We start from the raw sequence: 24199 nt of genomic DNA, 5'->3' as shown, positions 1-24199 counted from the left end.
CATGATTAATTCAGTAAATATCAATTGATATTAACAATAAAAATTTTGTGTTTTTTCCGTTAAATTTTTATTCAAATTTTTGGTGCTAAAAACCTTACAAATTCTTACAAAACCGTACAAAATTAACGGACAGTTTTTCTGTTCGTTTACGCTGGCATCTGATTTGTTGCAATATGCTGAATCACCTCAATTAAATTAGAGATTCGAACCAACATAGCAGCTATGTCAGGACACACATAATCAAGCATCAACCTGCTAACTCACTAAACCACTTCAGTTCAAAATCCATTTAAATTATTCCTGAATAAGTTCACATAACCTTTAAAATTGCTAACAAAAATCCCACCGCATCTCATCACACTTCATCAACCAAATTAATTCATTAATTTGTATATCCACTCAACCCCGGCACACTCAAAAAAGCAGCAGAATATTTTCACATATATGAAATAATAAAAAAAAGTCAGCGACAAAACGAGCAGCAAAATTTATGATCGAAAATATTTTTAATTCTGTAAAACATGCATTTTTTGTCATGTTGCATTTTGCGCTCGATTTAATTCTAAAATAAACAATGTCTTGCCAAGTGTTAATGACTGTAAATGACACATCAGTCGTATTCGATAAATTTTTCATCTCATTTTCTCTACATTCTGTGTGTGTGCTTCATGTTTTGTTTGTTTTTCGATTTGGTAGTTTGCAATTTTTTTTATGTGCATGAAGCATGAGTGGATGGAGGGGCAGGGGGGGGGGACACTCTGAAATAAATAAAATATTTTGTAGCTAGTGAGGAATTATTTTAAAAATGTAGAACAAGTGTTTTTGGATTTTATGGGATTTTAATGGAAATTTTTTATTAATTTTTGCAAGACTGCTTGTCCAAGGCTGGATATCCATTCACAAAAAAGCTCTAAAGCCATTCTAGTCCAGGGTTTCTCGAACTTTATTGACCATGACACAATTCATTAAATATCGAGCGTAGGGAGTGGTTAAGTGAGGGTATTTAAGGTTTAGGCTACACTAGTGACTGCCATAGTATCTAATCCAGTGGTGGGCAACCTGTATGCCGCGGCACTGTAGTGTACCGCCTTGAAATGCCATGAAACATATGCCAAGTGCAATTTCAATCAAAACTGACCACCAAAGTGTCCCCCAAAAAACAAGGTTGCCCACCACTGACTCGAATTCATCGCAGACCAAACCTTAAGAACCCCTGCACCTGCCACTTCAATTTATCACTTAAAAAAAGCATATTTATTTTCATTTTAACGCTCATTTAGTCTTTCACATTACATTCGTGTTTATTTAACAACAAATCAATGTTGCAGTAGGTGACACACTGCTGATTTACAGTCTGTAAATAGCTTTGATTAGGTGGCAAATGCAAGCTACCGTTGACTTTATTCAGACACAAAATACAAGTCACTTGTAAATTGATGTAAAAATCTGATAATTATTGTAAATGGTTTGTTATTTTTAATTTTCATATAAAAGTGAAACAAAATGACAAGAAAAATGGTTCTGAGAGGGGGAAGGGAACTTAGTGAATTATTTTTAGACAAATGGCTCTTGTAAAATCATTAAAAAATGTTCTGTCTCATTCACGATTTATTTACAACATAAACATGCAGTTAAGAGTGTTGTTTAAGGTATTTGTCACACACAAAAGACATCAGTTGAGCTCTTACTTGCTGTTGGTATGTTATTTTGAATGAAAAATTATTTTCAAGTATGAAAGGCAATTTTTGGGTTGGGGGTATAGAGCGCATTTTTTGGGAAAAACTTTAAATGAACTCAAATCGTCATTATATTGGACATAAGAAGGATTTTGATCAGAATTTTTAATTTTGTTTTCAATTTTTAAAAAAAGAGCCAATTCAGAATCAATTTTGAGGTTATGTCCTTGTCAAGGCTTCTTTTTCTTAGTGGATATGGGGTAGAAGTCCGCTTACAGTCCCTTAAAATCTAAAGTTCCCTCCTTCAATTCACAAAAACCCTCAATACACACCTAAGAAGCAGCCATACCCAAAATATCAACTCAGCATCCAATCTACATCCAAAACCAGCACTTTAAACTCCCCTCCAAAACAAAAACATGCAGCAAAGCTAAAAAATATTTATGAACTTAAACATTACAATCATCTAAAAATGTGATACGATGATCATCATTGTATGGCAATAGAAACAGAAGTTCAGCAATAACTGCCTGCTTTGTCGTACATCACACTTTGTCAAAATTGAAATGCACGAGGAAAAAGGCAAATGGATAAAGTCAGTGTAGATGGTATTGTGAATATTAGACACAGTAAGAGACGAGGAGGAAAAACAGTAGGGAACAGGTGTTGTGAATGTCACATGGAATTAAAGAGTGAAACAATTTTTTTTGTGTTTTTATCTCTAACTTAATGTTCCTATATAGTGATATGGCATCATTTGGGATTTTATGGTTTCTATGCTTACATGCCCCACGGTCGGAAAAAGAAACATCATGAACAGATCTCAATATATACACACATTTTTGGCTTATTTTTTTTTGTTAACATCGGAAGTGGAAGTGGGTAATATTGATAGGTATGGAATGTCGTGCTATACGCAAAAAAAGAAGTCATTTATATTACTTTAAGGAAGAAATTGAGAAGTTTTTGACTTCGTTTTATGATGACGATTATTGTTTATTGTTATGTGATGTGATATGATGGGATGCCCTTAAGAGTCATTATTGATACTTGATGTCTACATTTAAATGCTATGTTATATTTAAGGTTGTCGTCATAGAATGTATTAAAGTAGATTATTATGCAGGAAATTGGCGGTGTTTTAGGAATATTGAATTTTGTTGGGTGTCCTTGTGGTGGAAGTGGTGATGAAGAAAGGATTTAACGGTTTTTTGGAATTTGAATTTTTTAACGGATATTTAGAATTTAAGTTTTAAACGGAAATTTAGAAATTTGAATTTTTAACGGTCATTTTGAATTTGAACTTTATATTGAAATTTAAAAATTTGAAATTTAATCGCAATTTAGAATTTGAATTTTTAACGGGATTTAGAAATTTGAATTTTATATTGAAATTTAGAAATTTTAATTTTTAACGGCAATTTAGAGTTTGAATTTTTAACGAAAATTTAGAAATTTAAGTTTTTAACGATCTTTTCGAATTTGAATTTTCAGTTAAAATTTAGAAATTTTAATTTTTAATAGAAATTTAAATTTTGAATTTTTAACGGAAATTTAGAGATTTGAATTTTTAACAGAAATTTAGAATTTGAATCCTCAATTTGAATTTATAACGGAAATTTAGAATTTGAACTTTCAAACTCAACTCAACCGCAAGGGATACAAAGAATGCCTTCCTCAAAAGAACCTCGAAACTTTTCCTCCTCCACTTCCACTTCCAATTCAATTTCTTATTATTACACCCATTTATAGCAGTTTACCGCAATGTCAAGTGTGTTTGTGGTATTTCTATAATGTGTAATTACGGAACATTTTCAACTTTTTTATGTTATCTTCAATATCCATCCCTTTTTTTCCAACATCCATGTCAGATGTTGTCTCACATTGAGAATTTCAAATATTTTTTTTCCCGATACAATTCAGTTACTCAATAATCTTGAAGGCATCTCTCGTTTTTATAGTCAGGAACTAAAATATCTTGTTGTTGATGTTAAGAAGACAAAATAGGAAGTTTGAGGAGGAAATTTTTAAACACCCACAAAATTCAATTTATGTGCCGTAGTAGAGCAATCACTGTTGTGCACATACCGCGTGTGCCTCTCATCTTCCTATGTGTTTAACAATTTGAAATGTAAACAATTCTCGACACTTTTCTATCGCTTATCTTTTTTGTTTCTGTTGCTCTTCTTTTTTGTTGTTGTTGCTTCTTTCTATGCCTTAACAGAAATGAAAATCTGATTAAATTTATTCCGACACAAGAATAACAAAGACAAGATTCGAAATAAATTGGAAAAATTGAAGATAAACACACAGTTTGTTCTGTTTGGGAGACTTTTGCTGATCAGGCATTTACGTACGTGTAGTGAGTATTGAGTAGGGCTAGTAGACGAGTCAAATTATGGGATTCTTCCGAAATTACAAACCTGTTGACAAATAACGTAGGTTTGCAGTCTTAAATGAACTACACTACCGAACCCTACTCAAACCAATTCTGAGCCTGGATATCAAGCAAAATAATGCCTTCTTGTTAAAAAAAAAAGTAAAAAAAAATCTCTCAGAAGGTTCTAAAGATATCACTTATTTTATTCTATCATAAAATATTCGAATTAATTATTCATGCATCATTGAGATTCGAACCTGCAATTACAATTAAAAGTAAATTTCACGCAGAATCATTTCGGTTTGGCTAAATTGCGTATTTAAAATGACACTTAATTGTTATGAGCATTTCTATTTTTCTTTCTCAATGGAAGTAATGCATAATATCCGATCTTGCGTTGTATTAGAGCTGTTTAAACTATTTTGTACCATGACACATCTTGGTGGTAAGCTTCAAACTAAACCCAAATGCACATGACATACGACACTAGTCCATGAGTAAAAAGATGTAGAACCAGTCATCAATTGGACAAAAACTTGCCATTAATTAGTTGAATCGTATTTTTGCCCACTCGTGTAGTGTGCCGCAACACACAATTCGAACAACACTGCTTTACATCACCAATTTCTCACAAAAATCCAAACAAAATTGCATTCAATAAAAATTCCCAACTCATCAAAATACAGACTATAAAGTATGCGACTGTCAAAAAAAAAAGGTTTGGTCATATTTGGATGTTCTGTTGGACATCCGAATAGAATTGAGATGAGCATCAACGTGTTGTTGGTTCCGTTTAACGCTTTTCGGCGTTAAATTCTTTCATTCTCTTTTCATTTCCAGTTTATTCTCTTTTCTTCTGTCCGTAAATTTATGGTCTTTTCACGTATTTTGTATGCACCGAATGTTGTGTTTATGGTAAATTAATGATAACGAAGGTCTCGCATTTGGATTAAGGAATTATTCAATTTAATTTTAGAGATGAAATTCACAAGAAAATTCATTAATTTAATTCATCAAAGACTTTATATATCGAGTTCAATGATCTCTGATTTATTTTTATACATTCTTGACATTTGCAGTGTCTGCTTAATGACAAAGCTCTCGTCTATATTATTTTAAGATTATTAAAGATAACATTTTTTTCATTTCAATTTCAAAGTAAATCAACTGTGTCTCGTCGATTGATGAAAGTCAGTGCCGATTATGAAAAAAAAAAGTTTATTTGTTCTTTCTTTTGTGTCTCTCGGCATTTGTTTGACTCTATTTTGTTTCGCATTTTTCTTTTATCTCTCTTTGTGATGAATGTTTGTGTTTCTAGTGCTTTGTGGAGTGTTGATGATGATTTGTGTCATGGGTATTGAGCAGTATTGAGGGTATTGATGATGATGATTCGTTTATATTCATATATTGCGAATCTTACAGCGGATTCTGGTCCTAGCATTAGGAATATTGAAGGTTCTGATGCTTAATAGCTGTCCATCATCCTTAGTTGTCATTATGAGACTCAATACTCATAATAGCATTCAAATCAGACCACATAAATGAATATAAATACTAAAGTCTTCAGCCCACCTTTAGCCAACCCAACACCCAACCTCAATACACCTCTCAAACCCCTCCATCCTGTCCTTCCCAGAAGAAAGTTCACATCATAAAAAAACTTAATCATGCCGAAGATAATTTCATTATCTATATTTGGCAAAAAATCTATTTAGTTGATGTATTTTTGTCATTATAGTTATGATTATTTAACAAGCTATGGCAAAAAAGACGTAAAGTTATTATAAGGTAGAAAAGACAGTCTTTATGTGAAATGAGACTGTAATAATCCCCAGATTAAATATTGTAAATTGTTATTTTTTATGGCTGTTCAAAAAAAAATTAAAAATTTATGAAATTTGTTTTGTTGCTTAAGATTCTTTTGTTTATGTGGCATTTTGTAAACGAATTAAAAATTGCTGATTGATTATTAAGTGAAAGTTTGGAAGCTGAATTATTGAATATCGAGGAATTTGGTTTATTGGAAAATGTTTAGAAATTCTATTCATAGAAGGTTCAAATCCTTGAATTTTAAATTAAAATTTGCTTCACATAAGATTGCTCTAATAATTTTTTTTTTTTGAATATTTTAAGTAAATTCCGATTTTTTTACTACCCATAATCACCACTAATCAACTTAATAAACCCATAAACACATCCAATTCCTAATAATACCCATAAAATTAATTTTATTCCACTAAATAACATGACATTTGATAAGAAAAAGTACACAAAAGAACTCAAAAATTCCCAGAAGTCACATCATCAAATTTTTCACATTTTCAGTCACTGTCTGACTCGATTTCAACTTAAAAATTCTTTGCGGGTCTCGTTTTCCATATCATTGATCAAAAAAATAAAATTCTTTTCAATAAATGCTCACAGCAACGACACAGAAAGAGCAAATGACACATTCGGGTCTCTTTTTTTAAAATTAATTAAATATTTTATGTTGAATTTCATAAAAGAAAGCTCAAATATCGATGGATATAAATTTTGTGTATGCCTGTTCTCTCCGTTTTGGTCAGTTGGTGGTCGATTTATTTGTATATCTCATTATTAAATCAATTGAAAGCATTGAAAATTTCTCAGAGCAGCAAATTGTTTATTTAATGATTATGTTTCAATCACTTATCGAATGTGAAATTTTGTTGACTTGTGGAAATTTCGTCAGGATTTAAAATACTACTTTCTTACTTCGATGGCCGCAATGATTAACTGTGATCCATGGTCTCCCTCAGATATCGCCTAAAGCTGGTTCTATCGCCGGCTTCCGCCTGCATATTGCCAATACCAAGCTGTCCCCCTATCGACAGTTTCCTTCCTTGCTTCGAACTACCAAGAGCTCTCTTAACAGGATCTAAAATTGTCGTTCGTAATTGGCCGAGGGGGTTGGGTCTAGTTAGGTCTTACACTCAATCCTAGGTTCTAAAGCTTCAATACTCTGCTTCAGAATAGTCCACGTTGGGTAATCGATCCCAAATTTTGCAGCAAATCAGTGTCATGCCGAATTTAAACTGAATACGACACCAATATGGAGTCAAACTAATCTGGGGCCAGATTCAGAATCGATTAAGCAATTTGTGATATTCGGGCTGACAGTTGAAGCAAAACAAGTAGCTTTGATGAGTTTTGAACCCAGAATTGCTTATTAGATAGTACAGTTTTAAAGTGCTGTAGACTGCGACGTTGAGTGCTGTTTGCAAAATTTGAATTATTAACCGGTGGTCAAGCCGAAACTATAGCTAGAACTAAATGATATCAATTGGCTAGTATCTATGAAGAGGCTACCAAATGACTGCCAAGTGACTGCAACTTCCAAGCAGATGTCGCTTGATAATAACTTTAATGTCCGCCTGTTAACAACGATTAAGTTAAAGTTTACTGTCCTATAGGCTGCATTGTAGGCAACATTTTATCATGTGCCTCACAAAAGGAACTAAATCTTAATTTTAACTTCCACAAATAACCCTTATTTCCATATAAATTCATTAAAACATTCAATATTCCTCGCACAAAAATTCCCCACAAGGGACACACATTTCACTGATTACGATGCGAGAGGATTAAACGCAAAATATACATTTTAAGCATCATTATTATTGACCAGATTGATAGCTAGCCACTCTCTCTCTTTCACTCTTTATCTCTTGACGCTCTGCAAACTAATTGATTGCGGTTCAATCTATAATGAGTCTGATTTTTTTTTGCAGTTTTGCTTCATTAGCTTCATTATATGATTTCTCAATCTATAGATATTATATGATATATGTGGATGGATATTAAAAGTTGGAGGATTTATTTTTAGGGTTTTGTGGGAAAAAGACGCATTTTTTGGGGGTCAAATTGAGGTTGGTCAGTTATAACTTTATCATAAAGATTCTCAGGTTCTGCTTTATCTGTTTAGGTCCAGAACATTCCGGACTACTACAATTAGTTCCACCAAACTCACTCCAAAGCACTCAAAACCATCCAGTCGAATAATACAGCTCAGCAAATACTTCAAAATATATTTATTTTGGACAATTTTCAACGCTGTTTGATTAGATATGAAAAAGAGCACAAACAGCTTCAAACAGTCTTAATTTTCAGCAAACATTTAGCACAAAAAAAAACTGATTTTAGTTGCTTCTCATTCAACTCAGCGCTGCTGAAATTGATGCGAGAAAAAAAAATCTGTTCAATTAAAATATCATCCACGCTATTAATTTTCATCTGATTTCTGTAGCCGCTTCTGCTGATTCTCGCTTTTTTTTTTGGGAAATATAAAATAATATGAGTTTAAAAAAAAGAGAATTGCTGAAATTCAATACCGCATAAAAGAATGCAAAATAATTGAATTAAATGATTTTGTTGCAGACCGAAAATGCTCATCGATTCATCGGTCTGGATGTGGATTGAAAGCTTTTGTGCTAGGGATGGAGGGGCCATCCCATTCCCCTTGAATATAATAATGAAATTGTGAAAAATCTTTTCAAGGTGTGGGCAGCTTTTGGGGATTATTTTAATTGGTTTTGATTGGGACATCCTGAAATAAGGCTACCACGGTACCAGATGGCAGTTTAGTTAGAACCAAGTTGCTGCCACTAGGCTTCACTGCCAATTCATTGCCCTAGTGCCAGTATTTCAATATATTCTAGTCCGAACTGAATTTTAAGAGTTAATTCAACAATGTTCCTTATTTTTTGCAAATAAGCACGAAGCTAAAATAAAATTATGCAGCTATGAATTGTTGTCGCCATTGGTCATTGCCTATAATTCTCACTATCGACACATCTCACATGAGACATTCTCTTTGTTGTTCCTACATAAATGCCTGCATCGATTCATCAGAATTCAGAGACTGAATAAAAGCATTTTTTTATTCATCATTTATCTTAATAATAAAATCATAAAGTCAGCTCTTATTTTTGTGTATCATAAAATATGTGATTTTATTCACCAATGTGCTGTACATTTTCTTAATCAATGTCTACATCATATTTTTCATTTAATTGGCTACAAACACTAAGAAGAAGCATCTCATTAAATCAAAATATAAAGTGTGTCTAATTAGCATATGACGAAATGTTAACTTAAAAAAATCTTGACTTCTCATCTCGCATCACGGTCGTGTCATCTTTGTTTCACAGACACAGCGGGTTATGTATTGGAATTGGAATGTGTTTGATGATAGAATCAAGAGATGAATGTAGATTGAGTCATGTGGGAAATGTTTTGATTTAATTTGATTTTAAATTGATGAATTTTTGGGAATTTGGAAGTGCTGGATGTTTTTGAGGTGTTTTTAGGGCTTTATCAAGTGGATTTTAAATGTACACTCTGGCATATTAAGAGCATGTCCATGAGAATCCTCATAAAATTTAGTAATTTCCAGTATTCTCAACTAGGCGACCATAATTGCTTTCTTCGGTTGTTGGTCCAGGTCAAATGTGATCCATGACTTGACATGGATGTCACCTGAAGCTGACTCTATCGCTGATTTTCACTTGCCAATTTTCAATGTCAATTACAACCCTCTGGCCATTAATATCTTCCTTTCAAGAGTTCTCTGGTCGACAATGCTCTTTCTAAAATAGGACTAAGTAGCTTGAGATTCTTCAAGACCTTCCAAATTATTATTCACTTCCGTTCTTCATGATTATAAGAATAAAATACATTGAAGGTTTAAAATAGCATTTTTATTACAATTTTTACATTAAAAATTGAGTAATTTTTGAAATAATCAAAAGTTTCATGGTTCGAATCCTTATGGAAAATTGGAAACTTTATTTATGATTTTGGTTTTTGATTTTTTTTTACTAAAATTCGATTTCACCAACTTTAGTTCATTATTTTTTAATTATCATTTATTTTTTAAAAAACCTATTTCGCGTCGCTATCTCTTTTGTTTTCTTCATCATTCAAATATCCAAAATAGGTATGACATGTATTTATGAATATTAACAAAATTGTATATACATATTTAGCATGTAGCTATATCTTTTTGTACATAATTAATTAAGAGACACACGGCATATTAATATGTACATAATTTAATAAATATATATCCAATCTATCGCTTTGCTGCTGTTTATAAATGATAATATCTTGTATGATGAAACAAAAGAGAATTAAAAGAAAAAATCAGGCACGCATATTTCACACGATTTATTTGATTAATTTACATTGAAAGTCATTCAACTCCCTTTTACTGTTAATTTAATGCCTGTATGTGTGTCCATTTGATTATTGATCAAATCTTCTTCAGCATCTTCACAAAAAAAAGTAACGTAAGAAGTGCCTAAAGAGCGAAGAATAAATCGACAGTAATGAATAAAATCACCTTAAAGACTCAACCTAATGAAATGAGGCATCAATGTACATTAAGGCTGTAATTGAATAACTTGTTAAACAACATCTTTATGTCGATATTCATGGGTTGATTGTGTCTTTATTTTGGTGCCACCTTTTTACAAACTAAATGTTATTTACATCCATTAATTGTTATCTTGTTCGATTCCGATGGGGTCCGATGTGTATTGAGGAAATAGTTTTGACAGGTAGACATGATGAGGTACACCACGTGGCGATTTATCAAATGTATTGTGAGAAAATAATTCAAGGTGTGCCAACGGTACTTCTATAGTCTCATCATAATGACCATTACCCATATAGTATCACAAACACTTTAAAATATCCATAGCTTATAATCTTTCATCAATTGTCCACCCATTGCATTCATCATTTTCCATCCAACCTTTCATATGTTAAAAATTGTAAAGAAAAGAAACATTTTCAATGAGCAATAATGAATGAATAATGAGTAAGTAATCAATGAGTAATGAGGAATGTTGTTTCATCAAGAAGAGCAATTGTCCATAAGTGCCTGGGAATCGTTTTTTTTTTCTTTTCTCTCCTCTCATGCCTTAATCTTTATTTTTTTCATTCCATCTTTTGCCGTTTTGTGGAATCGATCGAATAATGTCAATAATGTTGCATGAGACTGGAATGGTGCGATGGTATTAAATGTGATTAATGATATGATGATGTGGTGGGCATGTAGGCTATTTGTTTAGTTGCAATGTTAAGTGACACTATGCTGAAGTAGCAATTTGTTGTGAGATCTGTGGTGGGTTTTGTGATGAATTGGATGAGATTTTGTGGAGATTGAGGCTAGCTTGATTGTAATTTGTTGGAATATGGAATTGACTTCATGAGAAAAACGCGCTAATTTTCAGAATTCTTGAATATGGCTTTAGGATGTTCCTATTGTTGTCCGAAACAACAACTTATAAAGCAATAAGACATAAAACAATGAAATTTCAATTTCCACATCGCGAAAACCGCGTTAATTTTCAGAATTCTTATTAATACCTCAATTATCTTCTTATTGTAGTACAAGAAGTCACATCCAGATGTAAAATACCACATAGCAATGGAAATTTCAATTTCCACATCGCGAAAATCGCGCTCAAAAAAAAAATCATTCTCAAAATTCAACAAGCAAAAACTTTTTAATTTCCATTTAAAATTCTTCATGGTCTCCTTCCAGAAATTCTTAATCATAATTAAGCAAACAATTTCATTTCGTTCCATGCAATTATTCCATATGTAAAGTCTCAAAACGTTCATAAAGATGAGAAGATGAGGAACAAAAAAATGTTCAGCATGTACTCAAGTGCATCGTTTAAGCAGATTTCTCAATAATAAACTTACACACTGTTTTGCTACAAAATGTCTTCATACGAAATGAAAAAAATAAATTGTAGAGACACAGAATTAAATTCAAGTGGAACTGGAGGGAAAAAAAGAGTCATCGAGTCATCATCTTGATGTTAAATAAATATTTATTCTCATTTGACTTTAAATAAACATTTATCGTAAGTTGTTCTTTGTCGTCTTTATCGTTTCATCGTTTATTCGTTGATGATGATGATGACAAATGTTTCCAACAATAGGTCAAATTTGTAGCTGGATACTTATCTGTCTGTTGGCTTTTTTTATGTATTATGACACTTGTCATTTGTTTGAAGATATTGGTGATCAATAGAGTGGGTTATTGGACAATGGGTGGGCAACAAGTGGGAAATTTTGGCAACTTTTGCAATTTCGGCAACTTTCCCTGAACATACAATGATCATGCTGATTAGTATGCTTACAAAATTGAGCATACTCAATTATATTGACTGATTATGGTCATGAGCTCGCTCATTCAGGTGAGAATGCTCATTGTCTGTTAGGGTTTTCAGTTTAAAAATTCAGAGATTTTTAGGAAGAGCTGAATTTATATGGACTTAAGGTTGTTATCTTTGAAATTGGGTGATTTAATGGTTTAATACAGGATTGGAGGTTAAGAGACAAGATACTCAAAGGCAGATGCAGCATTTAATAAAACTGAGTTCAAATCTCAATGAGAATTAATGTAATTTTTTGAATATTATGAGGTTTTGCCTCGAAAAAACCTAAGAAAATTGAAGAATTGGGTTCAAAAACTTGGAAATGACTGCTCGCGAACATGCCCAACTATTATATTTAAGTAGAGTAAGCAATCTTGAGCATGCTGTTGAGCATCATTGTCTTTAAGTGTAGAAATTCAAAATAATAATTAAAAAACTGAAGCAAATCTCTAAAATAATTAAGAATTATTCCACATAAATCCACAAAATCCACGCTTTAATCATAAATCATCCATTCCATTCATTCGCATATGATACACAAAATTTCCACAGAAAATGACAGTCGATTAGTAACAGTCCAACATAGTCGCTCATTCATAATTTTTCCATATTTTTTTTGTTCCGTTCCATCTTAAGGATGAGATGACGGAAAAGTGAAACTGATATCATTTGATATGGGTCACATAAAAAGACATCCATATTTTTTACGAGCACGTCAATTCATCCATGTGCATCCTGTCATCATTCTCAGATTCATACATGATCATTTTTTTATTCTCACACTTTTTATTGCTGTCTCCCTTATTCTGTTGCTACTTCTTGTCAATCTCTTTTTCCTTTTCATGCTCTTTTTTATGGCTACAAACTTATACTTATTTTTTTGTGCTGTGTATGTATGTCGTTTACGTGCGAAACTAATTTGCAGTGGAATGTCAATTAAGTTGCTCGAAGCAAATTAAATTAACTAACAAGATTGGGGAAGTTATCGAGAAAAAAAAGCAAGGCATGAAACTTGGTTAATAAATGTTATCAAGAAACTTTATTTTTGTTCGACTCATGAAATATGCTGACTAACATAAAATGCCTACGAGGATTGGAAGTGACGAAAAGAAAAGACGAGAAATAGCAACAGCGACAGTTAATTAAAATTTATTTCATTTGATGTGTGTAAATGGGAATGTTTGTTAAATTTATAATTATAATTATTTTTATAATACGATTCTGATGTGTGTCTCTGGATGGGGAAGGGCAACATGAGTTTTTAATATTTTGTAGGAATTAGCGGAAAATCGAGAGAAACTTGAGAAGAGCTGGTGGAACTGAAAATTTAGAATGGAATTGGGAACTTAATACAGTCTTAATTATACCTCTTGTACTCTTCTTTGTTCAGTTTGGTTTTGAATAAAGCAGGTTTAATAGATACAGACAAGGAATTTGAATAAGCTTTTAATCTAGTCTTTATAGTACTTATCCCAGCTTCAAAGCTTCGGTCGCCAGAGGTGTTCTTAGTAGGGTTGATATTTGGATACGATTTTGCCTGACGTTAGGTCTAAGTGAAAACAGAAATGGCCACGGGAAGGTGGAACATTTAACGTTTGATCAGCCAACAAGTCAGTTTGACAGCCTCCCCAACTCCCTAGCTGCTCAGTTGAGAACTAAGTATAAGCATTTTCGAGGAGTATTGGATGATTCTAGTAAGATTGCGATTAAATAGAGGTTTAGTTTGAGACTCGAACCTTCAACTTTACAATTTTCAGCTTCATGTTCTTGCTTTTGTGCTATGGATCCCTAAGGAATTTTGGAAACTGTCTTATAATCCTTATTGTGAAAGTTTAAGCTTAAATTAGCCAGATTTTAGGACTAGGTTAGGTTAGGGGGCTTTCGCTAAGCTCCTATGAGGCTTGAGCTTCTTAATCTGAAATCTTTGAAGAGTTTAAGAGAGAAATAAGAGTACCAGCCTTGGTCCAAACGCTTCAAAATGACCAAAAATCAATCCAAAATCCTCATCAAAATTCCAACACTTGATGAATTACAACATGACATCAAAATCATGTACATCCAAATGTTTTGCAATATCTATCAGCAATTCTTCCATGTCCATCACAACAAAAAATAAGAAGAAATCTCAAAAAATAATTGTCTTTATGTGACAAAAAGAATAAGAAGCAAGCTGTCTTGTTGCTCTAATTTATTTTACCCGATTGGTATCAAATTTCATACAATTTTTGTGTACTATTTTAATACATATTAAAATGAAATGTATTCCTTACTTTATGTTAAACATTGTTGTTTATTATGAAATGTGAATGTTAATGATGCTCCATGGTAATAAGACAGAACAAGATGAGAAACATATTCATGCATACATATTCATACTCTATGCGGCGAAAATTTTTAATTAATTTATGCGTTTCAGTCTTACCATCTTGTTGTCGTAAAAATCGCTAAATGAATTCTATGAGCGACATTAAAAAAGTTTTTCCTTTCTCTTTTTTTTAGTTTGTTAGTTAAATGACTTTGTTTATTGCTATGAATGATAGTATGAAGGAGGAACAACAAGAACTTTGAGATATGAAGACAATTTTCATATTTTTCTTTTTTCGCTACTTTTGTGGATGTGAGGAGCGATTAAGCGCGGTTGTCGAATGAGGAAATGTCATTACTTACTTACTTATTTCCTTAGCTGGCTGTACGGATCAGTTGTGATCCATGGCTTCCCTCAGATGGTGCCTAAAGCTGAGTTAAGTCTGAAATTTTCCAATACCAAATGTAATACTTACTAACAGGCAAAGAGCGTACTTTAGCGGTACATAAAAATGGTACATTTGCCTGCTAAGGACTTGCTCTATCGACAGACTACTTCCAAGAATTTTTTGGACATCCAGAAGCCCTTTTACAATCTACAAAGTCAAACTTCAATACACAATCCCATTAAAACGCCCTACAATTCCACATCTCATCACCATCCCAAACAACTTTTGATAGTTCTTGTATCTTTGCTACTACTGTATCTCTTGATGTCATGTAGGAATGTCTCATAAGAAGAAACATTTCATCCTCGTATGAATCGCAAGCAAAAGAAAACTTACGAGAATATTTACATGAATGAATGCTGAATATTAAAGTACTTCTTTTTTTTCGTGTAAACATTTGCTGCTGCATCTACACATCATCTCAGTTACACAACAACAAAAAAAAATGAACTGCTGTTTATAGCTTTATATTGTGAATTATTATTTTTGCAATGAATTATTTAGAGCAGGAAAGAAAAATAAATAAATAGAAAGATTGCATGAGGAGCTCTTTGAAGTTGCGATTGTGAAATAATGAAGGATTTTGAACTCTTTTGAGTCGTGGAAATGAAGACGAGATGAAGAAGTAATTTAGTAAGTTTTTCTGAATCTTAATGAGAATTTTGTTGCAGAATTTTTAATTAAAATTTTGGGAAAAAAATTAGTTTAAAATTTCTACATTCGTTGAATTTTAAAGGCAGCACCTCCAAATGACGTCATTGGAAATTAAGAATCTGATTCTCTCAAATATCACAAACCTCCAGACAGGGCTTGATGTCGACTAGAATTCGAATTTGCCTAAAATGCCCTGAATTGCCTTAAGTGTCCGCAAATCTGTTAATCATTCCAAAATCCGGCACCAGACATGACTCTGGCATTTATACCGAATCCGGTACCAAGTCTGAGTCGAGCGGGAATGATGTCGAATTAGGGATCAGTCAACCGACTTGTGCTATTCGTGGAATTTGGTGTCGAATTAGGTTTAATTACCAGAATTAAGTCTGAACCTGGAATTTTAGATCAGTTAACCGGCTTGTGCTATTCTGGTGACTTGTTTCCAGATTTGGCCTAAAAATCAGAGTCACGCCAGCTTGAAGCCGCAATTTGGATTAATTACCCGACTTGTGCTACTCAGGGTCTTATTCGAATGTACCCCAAAAGCATTAAAACTGAATTTTAAACAACAACTCATCATTCCTTACAATTCCTCACACTTTTGCTTCTTAACATTTCATAATTTTCCATTAATCTTCTTTCTACATCCATCCCCTCCTCCCCACCATCCTCATCTCCAACCATTTCTCATTCATTTTTCTTCCTTCTTTTACAAAACATTTATGAGATATTGCAAAACTTTAAATAAACAAAACAAGCATGCTAATGGCAAAAATGTTAAATGTATATGTTATGTACAATAACAGCCAACAACAAAAAATTGAGTAAGTGTGTCTAAGTCGTATATGTAGAAAATAAAACGATGAATAACATCTTGAATATCCTTCCGTAAATGTGCACATTGGGAATTCTACAAAAAAAAAAAAATGTTTCTGGATCTACACACTAAAACATTTTAGCATGCATAGATATATATGTGTGTAATTTGATACTGTAACGTCAGTCGTCACATCGTCACCACAATAATGTCGTACATAAAATTTTTATTTTTATTTTCTCTTTTTACTTCCTTAACAAGATTTTTAACTTAAATGAAATTTTAGCGGTTGTTTTGGAATTGGATGTTGGGTTTAAATTGTCTGGATGGGTTTGTGGAGTCTACATAGTCTATGGGAGTGTCTATAGAGTGTCTACTAAGTCTATGGCAGTTTGTTATGACATGAGACCTTTTAGGAGGCTCTAAATCTTAGGGAAGCGTTTGATAAATGTAGGGTTAGGTGTTGGGTTCAGCCAAGATCTATAAGTTTGCATTTCCTGCATTTTAGATGCCAAATCCTGCAGTTTTGAGTTGTACCTTATAATTCGGCCAAGAGTTGCATCTCCTGCAATGAACAGATGAACAGGGTTGGGAAATGAGTTGCAGACCTGCATTTTCTGCGTTTTAGATGGTCAGGTTTGCAGTTGTATGCTGTACATGATATTTAGTCCATAGCTGCATGGTTACAATTTCAGAAGAACCCTAGATTCATGTGTTATGATTCAAAATTGTTGTCTTGAGCTTCACAGCAATTTCTTACTTTCTTACTTTACTGACCAAACAGATAAATTCTCAAGTAGACAAATAGTCGTTAGAACTAGTCATTGACTAGACATTACTTTGACCTAAACAGGTAATAACTTACTATTGTCGATTGTGTACCTATACACAATCGGGATTGTGTTACAAAGTCAATCTGATGGAGCAAGCATCATAACTCCAAAAAATGCGCCTTATGTCCCCTCTATCCCAACACAGCATCCGAAAATATAAAAAAATCTTTTATGCATGCATATAAAAAAACATTCATCACTAATTAATGTAAAAAAATTCTTTTTCTTTCTCTTTACAGCATTTCCACTTATGAGACCATAACTCATTTGACATAAATCGAGAGAGGCAAAAAAAAGGAAGGAGAAGTACATGACGATAAAGTCGCAACATCAAACCTAATTGAAATGGATATTTGTAGATGACTTATTGTTTTATAGACCAACAACAATTTTTTCATCATTCTTTAGTTTGTGTTCTGGAGGAAGCAAAACGGAAGAGAAGAAAACATATCGAAATAAAATTTATATTATTATACATACGGAGATAGAAGCTCATAGTAAAAATTAGTAATACACACATACATAAACATGGCAAAGTCAAGTAATCGAATATCACAATGTAGCTACATTATACTCGTGATGTTGGCATTTACTGGTCAAAATATTGCCAGTTCATTAGAATTAGGTGAGTAACGTTTTTGTCATAAATTTCTCACTTCTGTGCTAGCTATAAGACATATCGTTATGACCTGTAAAAGGGAACTAATAAGCTAATAACATGTTGCAGAAAATAAAAGCATGAAATGAATTATAGCAGTGCTGAGAGAAAGGAAATTCTCACGGGTTGGCTAATAAGATGTTGAAAATGTTGAGGTTACTGACAGTCTGTGCGGAATTTAGAACTTGTTATGCACGTTGAAGTACTTATTGTTGCTATGTGAATTGTGGAAATGGAAATAAAAGGTTGAGATGGAATGAAAAGTTGGAGATTATGAACCAGAGTTGCAATACTGGTGTCTGTGACTGGCGAAAACTGCACAAATTCTTGATAATTTGTATGGTTTTTCTTAGAAATTATTACAAATTTTCAAGAATTTGTATGGTTTTTGCATGTCACAGGTACCTGTTTTGCAACTCTGTTTTGAATTCTGTTATGATTCTTGGAAATTCATAATGATGGAAATTGAAGGAATCAGTGTTAATTCTTTCAAGAGCCAAATTAGAGATCTGGTCGGTTCTAATGGGGATTAAGCACATACTTCGAAGTTGTGAGTCTGAACAACAGAGATTGGAGTCCGGACTCCAAAAGTCCAAAAAGGCCGGACTCTGTGGAGTCGGACTCCACTTTTTTTTGGAGTCCGGAATATTGGAGTCCTGCCAACTCTGGATGAGATGGGAAATTGCTTTGAAGTGTCTGTGTCGGCAAATTTTGTCACTCAATACTAGTTAGCTCTAAATTGCAGCTATAAAATAAATTAGCGTAAGACGACGAGTGAACTCGTTCTGTTTTTACGGCTTAAAATGCAATTTGCCGCATTATGTTACTCGACAAGAATAAGTAGCTTGACATCCAATGTTGTCCAAACTATATTGCGCCAAGGTACACCTGGGTAGGAAGCTTCCACTGAAACTGAACACGATACACGGTTCATGGTACTCTAGTGCAGTTGTGGACAACCTGCGTGCCGTAATAATTTTTACCACTGCTCTAGTGTGTCGGGGCATTCAGTTTAACATGTCAAAAAGCCCTAATTCTGCTCAATTCGCCACAATCTTAAGTATTCCCTCATAATTCAGATAAAGACCATCCAGAATTCACTCCATATACCCCTCAATTAAGTCCATGATTAATATGATTCCAACAAATAAAACTACCAATTTAAAATCTCCCAAATATGAATCATAACTTCATTATCTGCTTTAATTTTTCACTATAAAAAATTCATAAGCTTCCTTCAAAGAAGTCAGTCATTATTTCATTTTAATATCATCATAAAACTCCAATTTATCCCCAAACATAAAGCAGCAATCCAAAAGTCTTTTTTCAAATCATGCCTAATTAAATTCCACTACATAAAAATTCTTTTTGAATAATTCATTTCATAATGATACGAGCATAAAGTCATAACCATATTGCATCTTCATTAAAAAAAAGAAAGACGAAGAAAAATCATCAAAAGAACTGTGCTTCTTGCATGCATTCATAAATGAAAATCCACAGAATTATTCATTTTTTATGTGAAACAATTTAGTTCCTACCACTTAATATTCATCTTTTATTTCTTACTTTTTTATGTTCATTCCATCGCCATGCCCGGAGAATTCGTGAATGAGTCATGCATAAGAATATCCAAAAATGCACAATCGCCAAGCATTTTATTAAGATTTTCATTGTGTTTGTGCTTCTTCTTGCTTTTGATTCTTTTTTATGAAATTCAATTGAATTTTAGCATGAATATTGAAGGTTCTGTTGAGTGGATTGGTGTTGATTAGGGGTGTCGATTATTTGGGTTTTCAGGATTTGTACAAATCCCAAATACCCAAATCCCAGGACCCCAAGTACTTGTACAAATCCCAAATCCCCTATAAGAGCAAAATATCATTATAAATAGGCGTATTTTCTGGAATTTTAGGCCAACGCATTTAGATGCAAGTCAGATTTTAACCATTTATTGTTATTTACTATTGTAAATCTTGTTTAAAACTGCGATTTTTCACTTAAATTTTTTCAAATAGGTTATAGAACTCTCGAAAACTTGAACCTTTATCTTAATTTTTTTAATTCCAAAAATGGCCATTTTGGCCAACATTTTTTTAAAAATTTGAAAAATACTGGAAATTTATGGCTTTTCACCTCAAATTTTTTTATCAAAGTGAAAATTTTTGAAAAATTGGAAGTTTTTGACTGAATTTTCCTACACTAAATTGAAAAACTCTCGTAAATGGAATTTTCACTATGATAAACTTAAAATTAACCAAAACAAATTTTCATATATAATAAAAATTCACTTGGATGCATTTTCAACTACGGGCCGGCAAAGAAAATGCCGATCTGTAGTTTTTTTAACCAACCTTAGATTTTTCTTACCAAATATTTATGAAAATATTAGTGAATAATAAAATTTTGAAGAATTAAAAAATAATAATATGAAAATATATAATAATATAGGAAAAATTCTATATATAAAGATTTGTACAAGTACTTGGGTCCAAAACCCAAGTATTTGGGGTACCCCAAATCCTTACAAAATACCCCAAATCCCAAATACTTGGGATTTGTAATCGACACCCCTAGTGTTGATGGAATATCTGAGCTGTACTATGAGTTGATCAGGTTATGCTAGCTTCAAAATGGTCTAGGGTTCGCAATGAGCCTGTTTTCTAGATGAGCAGACTTGCAGCTTTCGACTGTACCTTTTAGTTCGTCCTAGACTATAAAAGAACTCCCAAATGCGCTCCATCCATATCACCTAATCAGCTCCATAACTTGTTTTTGTTAAGCAACCCAGTATTCGACTGTACCTTACACCTCGTCCAAGACTGCAGGTCTGCATTTTCGTAAGAACCCAAAAAATATGACAGAACCCCCAAATGCGCTCCATCCAACCAACCCAATCAGCTCCACAACTTACTTTTATTAAGCAACCCATCTATCCAATTCCTTCCATGTATGAAAAGTTAAAGAGGAAATCAGGCACAAAGCGAAATTGATAATATAAATAGTAATAACAATAATAATGCAACACATCATTAATATCAATAGCAACCGTACAGTCGTGACAGCATAAAATGCATGCCATAGGCTCCTCTTTACCGTACACAATGAGATCTCATTTCATTCTGTTCTCAGACACTTCATTATTATCATTTTTCGCCTCATTTTCTCATAGTTTCTCGTCTCACTTTTTTTTATATGCTTCATATTCTCTTCTCAATCATCACCGTCATAAATGGCAATTGCTGGTATGGATGCTATTATTGTTGTTGAACTGTATTGTTTAAGGTAAATGATATTGAAGAGATGAAAATTAATGAGTAAGTGGATATAATGGGAAAAAAATTGTGATTGCTGTTGTTTTGATTAGGAATTTGTGGGATATTTTTAGATTTTTTTAGAATTGATTCAGACATAGAGCTTGATTTCATGGGACAGTGATATCGCTGTGGTGATTTTGGCTATTCATGGAATTGTGTCGTTTGAAAATGAAGATTTGGAACTTTTCTGATTAGGATATAGTATCGTTTAGTGCCCATTACTAGACAAAAAGTTTAATTACTTAATTTACCCGGTAGTACGTCTTGGAATAGTGAGTCGAGGTGGCTCGGTGGCGGAATGGTTTAGTACTTCGGTACATAATTATTGCAACACCGATCTAGCGATCATGGGTTCGAGACTCGGCATGGGAAATTTTTCACATGTCCTTTTTCGAATCATATGTAGTGGAAACGCGGCTCACAGTTTCCCTTTGAAGGCTACAGGCAATAATGTCATCAAAGAAGTGGTTCGGATTCAACTATAAACTGTAGGTCTATGTTTGAGCGAGAGATCTGGCGAATCCTCCCTCGTTAAACTCCCAATAGCCATGAAAAGCATATAAACGCGCAGCTATCGACCGAATTTCGAGCATATTTAGCCTCAAATTTTGCGAGTATTCTCATCCAAATTTGGTCATACTTTTAACCAAATTCGGTCATATTTTCAACCGAATTAGAACTTTTTCCCATTCGAACCACACTAAATTTACCTAAAAACTAAATCCAAGTTCCATAAATCTACATTTCTACATACCCCATTTATTCCATAATCAGCTCTTCTTAAAAAGATTCCCCCAATAAAAAATCATGCCTTCCATTTTTTACGAAAGAGATTTCAGCCCATAAATTTTCATGTCTATTACTTTCCAATATGTAACCCTTCAATGAACTATGTATCATATGATATATGACTATTGCTACATAAGAAAATTGTTCCAATCGACTACATAAATATTCAAAATATCCATAATTCACTTTTAACAAACAAGATGAACTTCAAGAGGAAACGCAAAGAAATAACAAGAACTGAGCATTAGCGAAAAAAAGGAACGAAAAATTTGTAATTAAAAGAATCAACAAAAGAAATAAATCATTTTTTGTTGAACAGAAGAGGATTCCAGTACTTAACATAATATATGCCATAAAATGATAATTATTTTACACACAACAAACATCAGACGAACAAGCATCATGAGATGCTCCACTTTAAATAAGAAGAGTACAAAGTAAGAATGAAAAAAACATGTTGTCAGTAATTTAGTGCAATTCCATTCATCATAAATTAATATTTCCGGCTTGAATTGTCTTACGAATACACAAAAATAAGAAGTATGGTTGCGTGTGGCTGCATGTGAAATATGTTTGTTAATTGGAATTTGCGTTTGTGCTTCCTTTGAAAATAAAAATTTCTTCTAAGAACTTTCAGATGTGAACTTAACGTGTGTAGTGAATTAAAGAAAATATGGAGCTGGATATGATAGAGTTTAAGGGAATTGTTCAGGGTATGGATAATTGGAAGCAATTAGTTTTGATTGATTTGAACATGATTTGTGTTTTGATTGGGTTACTGACTGTTTTTAAGGTTAATGACTAGGGAAATTGCCAAGCAACAGTACCCTGCGATATGGTCAGTTAGAGAAGACATCTGAGAAGCCATGGATCATAATTGATAATCATGTCCAGCAAAATAAGAAAAAGAGTCTGAAATTGTTACTCAAATCTCATTTTTGATTCTGCAACGAGCAATAACGAAGTTTATCCAGCTAAGTAAGCCTCATACACCCTTACCTCCTCATATTTCAATAGTTAAGGAGTGTGTAGAAGACGGGAATTATTATTAATCGATCTTAAATCCGGTACCAGGTCGACTCAGATATGGTGTAGGATTGAAATTGAGTCACGACATCCTGGAACTAGTTTTTTGACCGATTCATCGACTTATGCTATTTAGGATTCAAATGGAACTTTATTGCATCTTCAAAATCAGTCTTAATTTCCCTACTATAAAGAGAAGCTAACCCGATCGGCACATATTGAAATGTTGCCACCACGGCGACGAGGTGGCAGTATACTAAACTTGAACCAAGTGACAGCCGGTTGTTTTCGCCAAGTGGCAGCCACTTGGCTCTAAATATACTGCCACCTCGTCGCCGTGGTGGCAACATTTCAATATGTGCCGATCGGGTAAACCTCTCCTATAAACCAAACCGTCTACAGCCACACGATCCTGTCTACATTAATAAATAATACATTTCGTGAGGATGTTTGCAGTAAATGCGATAAAAACATATATTCAACATATCAAAATAATTACAAAAATCTGCTGTCTAAAAACTCTACATCATTGTACATATAAATGTTTTTTTAATTAGCCACATACGGGGCTTTAAAGTTTCCTTTTTTTGCATTTCATGTAAATGCATTTAACGCGAAACATAAGAGAGCATTTTTCACATACATGTGTATATGCACAATTTTTTATCTCGCATGCACACTTTTTATTCCATCATAAAAAAAAATTATTAAAATTATTTAAAAAAAAAAAAAAATTGAATTTTTTTTCATCAGAAACAGCAGCAGTTAGAAAGTGAAAATGGTAGGAAAAATATTATGTACATGTCGAAAAACATGCTTAGTGGGATGTCACGCAAGCACATTAAAAAAAAATTAATTGGATGCAAATTCATACAATCACAGGCACCAGAAATGCAGTCGCGGGCTTTGGCGAGAAAGTGAGACAGGAAATTATGCGGAATTAAATGAGAGAAAAAAAATTTATGTGATTTAAAAAAAATGAAATTGTCGCGTTTTTATGGGAGTGGAAATGTTTCAGGCTACAATGTTGCATTAAGGATGGATTATAGGGACAGAAATTGTAAGGATTGTGGTTTTGCATCCATTAAATTACTAACT

At 33.1% G+C, this 24199-nt stretch overlaps 1 protein-coding gene across 4 annotated transcripts in view; it reads left to right on the top strand.

Annotated features, from left to right (window-relative positions):
* The window catches only part of Ddr (discoidin domain-containing receptor 2), a 234706-nt gene that overhangs the window by 101165 nt on the left and 109342 nt on the right, over positions 1-24199 (top strand). For all 4 annotated transcript variants that reach the window (XM_070650845.1, XM_070650846.1, XM_070650847.1 and 1 more), the window contains exon 4: positions 17551-17936. In XM_070650845.1, coding sequence (XP_070506946.1) covers positions 17840-17936 — 97 coding nt within the window. In that variant the 5' untranslated portion in view covers positions 17551-17839. The remainder of the gene's footprint in view (positions 1-17550; positions 17937-24199) is intronic.

The sequence above is a fragment of the Chironomus tepperi genome, unplaced genomic scaffold (genome assembly GCF_022539635.2).
Source record: "Chironomus tepperi strain 1889 unplaced genomic scaffold, CSIRO-AGI_Ctep_v1 contig_449, whole genome shotgun sequence".
Lineage (NCBI taxonomy): Eukaryota > Metazoa > Arthropoda > Insecta > Diptera > Chironomidae > Chironomus > Chironomus tepperi.
The sequence above is the reverse complement of the archived record's forward strand: the minus strand, read 5'-3'. Positions and strand labels throughout refer to the sequence as shown.